This window comes from Montipora foliosa, chromosome 1 (assembly GCF_036669935.1).
Source record: "Montipora foliosa isolate CH-2021 chromosome 1, ASM3666993v2, whole genome shotgun sequence".
NCBI lineage: Eukaryota > Metazoa > Cnidaria > Anthozoa > Scleractinia > Acroporidae > Montipora > Montipora foliosa.
The window spans coordinates 18,465,500-18,472,999 of NC_090869.1; the positions used below are offsets into that span (position 1 = coordinate 18,465,500).

The window sequence follows — 7,500 nt, forward strand, 5'->3', positions numbered from 1 at the left end:
GTCAACCTAGGATCACAAATTTAACCCGCAATCCAGGTCAAAACAGTTTGGACATTGTCTTGGGTAGCCTCCCAGAGCAGGCGTTTTTTGGCAGGAGGACGCTTGTTCAAGGTCTAAAGTTCGTAATGGGCCGCCATGCATTTTGAAAGCACACAGCCGGTAGAGGATTGAGACGACACTACCATTTCATAGTGTCCTCCTCTCACTGAGTGCAATTTTTTTGACTGGCCTCAGGCCTCTGTTATCCTTGATATATCCAAGATGTCGGCCATTAATTCTTACCAAAACAAAAATACGCCTGTGTCTTGGGGGGAAGGAGAGGATTGGGGGGGGGGGGGGGGGGAAGAAGGGCGAAAAAGACGGCGAAAGAAGAACACACGTTGCTCATATAACGATAGGAGCATGGACAGTTAATTCTCAAGTTTTCACCCAAATTTGTCAAGTGTCGCAAAGTCTTTTGACCCGGATTGTAGGTAAAAACGGATTCAACATGCGAACGGATCATTACCGGCAACATAGATACTAGTAGTCACAGTATCTACCTTCCGTATTTGTATTTTATACGTGTCAACAGTTTCTATGCTCAGCTTCATTGCTAACGGTTTTATTTGCTACTTCTCTCTTTTACACTGAGCTCCATCCACTGTCTGATTGACAGGAATGCTCCCACGACCGGTGTTCATTAACATACAAGTTCAGTAAAGATTATTTTTTAAGTCAACCCGGCATCCGTCAAAAGTCATATAGGGTACCAGCTTATGATAACATCGGGTAAAATTGAAAGGATATGTAAGGCGCCAAAAATAGTCACTACCTTCAAGGCATACAGCAAGAGTTTGCGATTCAGGAAACTTGCTTCAGTTCCTGGATCGTCAAAATTTCAACATGGGATACAGTTTGCCAAGATAAGAAAAAGATATTTTATAATGTCAACCAAGCAATTTGGAAAGTCGAATACGACTATATAGGAACAAAGGAATAAAAAATTAAACTTCATAAAAGATTAAGAAAAGAAAAACTGCTAAGATTCTAAATATTTTCCATAATGACATTTGGAAAAAGAAAATGATGAAATCATAATCAATGCTTGTAGACAAGCGGAATGTCGAGTTCAGAAAAATTTGTGTCGCCAAATTAAAATTACAAGCTACTATTACTTTTCTTTTTAATCTTCTTCTTGAAAACCAAACTAATTCTTGCCTTCTTTTATCAGTAGAATATTAATTGCCAAAATCAGATCAACAATGAAGCTACTCGCGATCGGCAAAATATTCTTACATGTAGAGAAAGAGAGAAGACTATGGGAAAATCGAAAGACACAGAATACAAAGTTCAACGTAGAACAATCCTTTGATGCCAATTTTAGCCCTCTGAGCTCATTTTCACCCGGGGACGATTAGAGTTTATTTAGATGCTTGTAACAACGCCATTGAAGATTCATTTACCTTTGTTTCCAGGGGGTTTCACCATCCCCATGTACGTTGAGTATGGTTCAGTCACGAGACAAGCGGGACAACTGTTTTCCTTTCTTTTGTTGTTCAAATCACATTTCTTGGTGTACCACCAAAAGTTGATGCTCATGCATGGCGGATCGTTGATACACTCGTTAACGCAGTCAGAAAAGCTCTCTACAACTTTGGAGTGGTAAGTTGCTTTCAGAAGGGCGACTCCTCCTTCACTTCTTGATTCGCGGCAGTGTGCGTCTGCCAGCACAGCCAACCCTCTAAGCTGAGTGCAAAACAATATGAGAGAAATGTGGATTTGATACATTTTGGATAGCAGTTCAGAACGAACGGTTCTGTTGTTTTCTTTCCTGCACTTTGGTCATCAGCACCTGCACGTTTCTCATAGTTCATAACGTTTCTTTTTAGTCTCTTAATGATAAGTCTGCCAAATGCTGTCATCCTCCTTGACAAAATCTATCAAAATCTGCCAGGGAATTAATTAAAATGAGGACTGAAATAATGAAGGCCAGATGTTGTTCGAAGATATTGCCTCCTTAATTTGCTTTTAAACTATTCGGCAGCGCACCTCAGTTGACATAAGGTTGCCGGAGTCGTTGGTTAATTAAGCATGAAAAAAAGAAAGGTTCAACCACTGTGAAAATATGATTATTGCTTTCCAAGGGTAATAAGTCTCTGTACAGCTTCAACCTAGGAATATGCTTACCCCTAAGCCAATGGTCAATACATGTCCAACAAGATGAAATGTCTAAGTAACAGCGCAGCTTTGAAAGTCAGAACCGACTCTCTAGAGGTCCGTTTTTTTCTTTTCTGTTTTAATTCTACTCCATTCCTGGCCAAAAAGAAACTGTGTCCTTACTTGCAAATTCAACGAGCAGGAGAACGTTTTCGTCCTCAGCTGTAGAAAGGGATCTAGGAAAGGGTATTGACGGCCTTGGCGTCCCATGACACACTTGGGGAGAAAGGTTTCTTTATTTAATTATTGTCTTCACCATAGATGCTAACTACGGGTGCGACGCTCGATAAGAGGTATCTTTTTCACGTCGCCTACACTGGCAAGCGGTTTCATTTTTTTTGCACAATCTCGTCGGATCACTTTTTCTGCAAGCAACAATAGCGACGCCAGCACATGCAGCCGCACCTTTCACTACCTCAGGGGCACCCAACGAGAACATAGTTCAAAAGCACTTATATTAAACATAGCATTGTTAAACGTATTTTGGTATTTAAACGGCAGATATAGGCATATTTTTATCCCCTAAATTTTTTTCATCTGTTCGCATTTCCTAGCTGAAAGTCTAGCCAGAAAAAAGGCTCCCAAAAATTCTAGGTGACCTTTTTAGGGTAAAAATCAGTTAAAAAGGGGCAATTATACCATTTTGTAGATGTTCGAAAATCCTAGGAGAGGCAGGCAAGCAAGACATTTTACAGCAACTGTACCGAAAATTCTAGATAAAAAATCGTCTCCCGAACAGATATTTTCCGAAAATTGTCGTTGGGTGCCCTGTCTGACATATGTAAATTAACCTGTCTTTTGATCACTCGGCTCTTCAAAAATAAACTAGTTCGGGCTTCCGAATGCCGCACCTCAAATTTACTGTAGGATATATATTTCAAATAAAGTTCGAACGAGAAAATCATGTTTGTCCTGCGAGATAGCTTTACCGCTAGACTTTTCGATCTGCTGGCTTGTTTGCAATCAAGGTACATCTCTCCCATCACGACTTTTGTGTCGATTTTGTGCGGGATACTTGGTTGCATATCAAGGCAACTCATAAAAACGCCTTTATTTGAAATTGTTCCCGTAATTAAGAATGGCTTTTCTGCTAGTTGACAATTGATGATGATGATGATGATGATGATGATGATGATGATGATGATGATGATGATGATAATGTTGATGATATAGAAATCTCATGAGGAACCCTAAAAAAAATTGCAAATAGCCGAACTACAATAACAAATATAAATATATCTTTAAATTTAACACACACGAACCAACGTTTTAAAGACATGTTTCGGCATTACTTACGCCATCAGCAGTTTAATTAATTTAATCTACAAACCTGTCTTCTCTAATCTCTTATATACGTTACAACTGGAGAACGTTAAGATTTAAAATTTGGTTACAATGACGGTTATATCCGAAAAATGATACCAATTTGTGCATGCACAAGTGTTAAATAGTTTTTTTGCAAAAAACAAAAAATATTACCATGCTGTAACTGACCATTTAGTTCTGGCTTGCTTTAAACGTGAAATATAGATAGTTTCTTTCAACTCAAGACTATCAGCGTCTCTATTTGAGTCTATGATCGTAAAACAACTAGGAGTGCATTTTTGTTTAAAATAGGTGTTTTTGTACATGAGTATTATTGTCATTCAACAGATGTTCCTTGACCCTAGTTTTAAAATGGCGTAACGTCGCGCCAATCTAACGGGTCGTTATATCCCGGGGGTCGTTGTATCCCGCAAGTCACCATTGACCAGCCATAAGCTGTTTGCCATCCGGTTTTGACACTTTTTAGGGTAGATCTTCGTTTTAGATAATGGGTCTTCGTTTTTGATCAATAGGTCTTCGTTTTAGATCAATGGGTCTTAGGTCTCAGGTCTTCGTTCTTGGGTCTTCGTTTTAGAAGCACCCAAATGAAGCAAAGGTTCTCGAAGTTCAGAACCAAGTCCCAATTTAAAACGATGTTACTAGTGTTATCCTGTTAGAATTGGCAATTGACTTGGTGTTATAATCATGATAGGGTCAATGAAATACAATGCTAAAAAGTGTGTGAACGATTTTTCGAGCTCTTCAACGCGAAAATAGCTGTCAGTATTCAGCAGGTCTTCTTGAGAGCAGCTTCCATCCAAGTTTATGGAAGGCCTCAGTGGATGATGCACGAGGTGTAAATCTAGGATTATACACTCTGCTTTCAGTGTTCTGTAGAGCTTATAGCTGATCGTAAAGTTACATTACCCCTGCAGACCAGCAAAGTCGAATGAAGATAACATGCTAATAGTAAAAAACATCCGACGTCCAGCCTCTCAACGGTAAACTGAAATGATTTCATATGTCTGCATGAGAAGGCTTAGTTTGTTTCCTGTCGTGTTACTAATAAAATTGAGATGATTTTGCCAAGTTGCTGATATTTTTGGTAATATGATAGTCCAATTCGCGCTGGCTTCTATCTATGATAGTAAATGTGGATTTGCTAGTAGGCTACGTGGATTGGATGTGAGCTATTTACCGACTTCATCCAAATCTGCCCTAATTTGCTAGTAATCGGATCCCTCTTTATTTGCAAAGGGTTCTGGGATCGCCAGGGGTGCAAACATTGCAGGTCACTGTAAGAAAATGTATGGCGGAAACTAATTTCGACGTCCAAATACCGATTTTGGAGAGAGATCAATACTTTTTTCGACGCAATTTTATCAGACCTCGATTTGGACAATCTTGATACATGGCAAGTGTAGGTTTTTGTTTTAATAACCGTGAATTATGAGATAAAATTTACTCGGAAATCTTAAACTTGCTCGCGTATGGTTGTGACGGTGAAATTGACATCTTGTTATGTCCTCGAAATATTACAAAAGTAGGTATAAAACGTACACTTGCATTGTCACCTATCAACATTGCCCAAATCGATTTCTGATAAAACTGTGTCGAAACAAGCGTTGGTCTCGCTCCAAAACCGTTTTCTGGACGTCGAATAAGTTTCAACATTGTGTTGTGTTCTTGAACAAGACACATTACTCTCACGGTGTCTCTCTCCACCCAGGTGTATAAATGAGAACCGCCGAATCTAATGCTAGGGGTAACCCTGCGATGGACTGGCATCCCATCCAGGGGGGAGTAGAAATACTCCTAGTCGTTTCATGCTACAGAAACGGGAGATAAGCGCCGGCCTGATGGGCCTTCTAGGCTCGTAGTAGACTTTACCTACCTATACATTTTCTCATGGTGATTTGCAATGTTTGCCCGCTGGCGGTTCCACAACGCTTTGGGTGTAAAGCAGGGATCCAATTACTGGCAACTCATTCATTGAGCTTTGAGTTCAATGTAATAAACAGTTAGCACTACCCACTAAAAATAGGACAATGTCGGATCAAGTTATCCGTATAGGATAATATCACAGTATTCCAACCCCCCTACTGATAAATTGTTGATATACGCGGTAAACGGGCAGCAGAAGGCCAAGAATTGAAATTTGTGGTACGTACTCCAATATATTAGTATGATTTGCTATTGTTATGGCCTCGCCAAACGCTCGCAACATTTCAACGCAACATCTTCCGGCATTGTTGCATGATTTTCCTTTTAGGTGAACGAGCCGAGATGCATAATGTCTGCAAATATCTGAGAAATTAATTTAATAATGAAAGAAACGTCAGCTTATCTCTCGCTGTGATTCAGTTACCCCATTCAGGCCATCTCAAAAAGCTCCTTGTCGCTTTTTTCCTACTAATTTGCGACACTTGTTTTGTTTTGTATTCATGTTCCTTGCACCATGAGTTAAATTCTTCTAATACGTCAGCTTTTGTTTTACTTAATTTTAGTAAATGTAAATTCGGTGTGAGATTATTTTCCGAAAGAGTAACCTCCTCTCATAGCTCCCTGCCGCTTGCTCGCGAAATACAAGCATCTAACATATTCCCCAAAGAAAGGGAACAGAAGTCTCTTCGTCTGCAAAAAATGTCAACCGTAACTGTTACAATAGGCAAAGTTTGACATGTTGCCTTGTGATCCATCTTAGCCTACTTGGGGCTTTTAAATTTTCGTTCCGTGGTTCTATGTTTCTATATTTTGTTAATTTTTGTGTAGTTTTTTATTTTTGTGGATATTATGTTCCATCCAATGCAACTTACGTCAAAATTATGCGATGTAACCCGAGTCATAACAACAATGATAGTTCCTTTTTCATTAGACCGTGATAGACTCTCGAGATCATGCTGTTCCATATCATTTGAATTTCCCGAGAGTGTGATAACCTTCCTCAAGTGGAGTGATGTGTTCAAACCTGAGCTGTTTAACTGGAAGATTTTCCTTGTCAGTGAGCAGACCGCTGTCATTACGCCAGTGGTTGTCATTCTTATCACAGTTACAGCGATAGCTGGGGTCTGCACATGAGTTAGTCATTCCGCACGCGCACTTGTCTTTACCAGATGCACCACCCCAATACGTCATCCACCTACACTTTTGTCGCGAAAAATCCTGGAACCATAACATTCGTACTTGATAAACTGTTCACAATGTGACGAGATACTCTTGAGAATCGCCAGCTGAGACAGAATTGCTCCGGTGTAGTTAATATCACGTGAGTAACAACCAGCTGATTCACATCCCTGGACGTGCGTTCTGCTTTCACTGCCGTGACTGATGATTGTCACGCAAACTCCATTCTTGTCAGTCATGTTGCAGGTTACCTCAAATGGTGCCAAGCCTCCATTACCGTCAGGATCAATGACGTAAACTCCACTCCTTGAAGTAGGGTCTAGCCTTGTCAAGGCGGTACAAGATTTGGAGGTCCTTTACAGAAAAAAAAAAGCTAATTGTTATGGCTTAACCGACGACGCCTTCTTCAACGGCGCATGTCCATACCGTTTGCCACTGACCAATTTAATTGTGTTGCTTCTACTGATGTAATAAATGAAGGACAACTTGAATTTCTATTTTACTGATCTACTTCCAAAAACATTTTCCTTTGAGCCTTCATTTTTTTAAAAAAAGATAAATTACTTGGAAATGAAATGCCTTCTTCGAGCCTCGCGGTATAAAATCAACAAACCTTTAACCTTTAAATTGATTTTTTAACATATCGGTCTTTCTTGAATCATTTATATGATGTAGCTGCTTATTAATAGCTTCCATGTCGGAAGTTGATTAGTAACAATGTTTTATAACAGTTCTAGACTTTTACAGACACTTTTTCAGGTTTCATGCTCTTACAATGAATTCCAGAGGTATGGTATATAGAGAACCAAGAATCTCCCGAAAAGATGATTGTTTCTGAAAAGCTCGTCACTATGCTTTAATTAGTTTTCCAGC

At 39.6% G+C, this 7,500-nt stretch overlaps 1 protein-coding gene across 1 annotated transcript in view; it reads right to left on the reverse strand.

The window, feature by feature from the left end:
* The window catches only part of LOC137975711 (neurexin-4-like), a 3,603-nt gene extending 1,807 nt beyond the window's left edge, over positions 1-1,796 (reverse strand). Inside the window, exon 1 of the mRNA XM_068822871.1 lies at positions 1,446-1,796. Within this exon, the coding sequence (XP_068678972.1) occupies positions 1,446-1,770 (325 nt within the window). The 5' untranslated portion in view covers positions 1,771-1,796. The remainder of the gene's footprint in view (positions 1-1,445) is intronic.
* Positions 1,797-7,500: the final 5,704 nt, after the last annotated feature.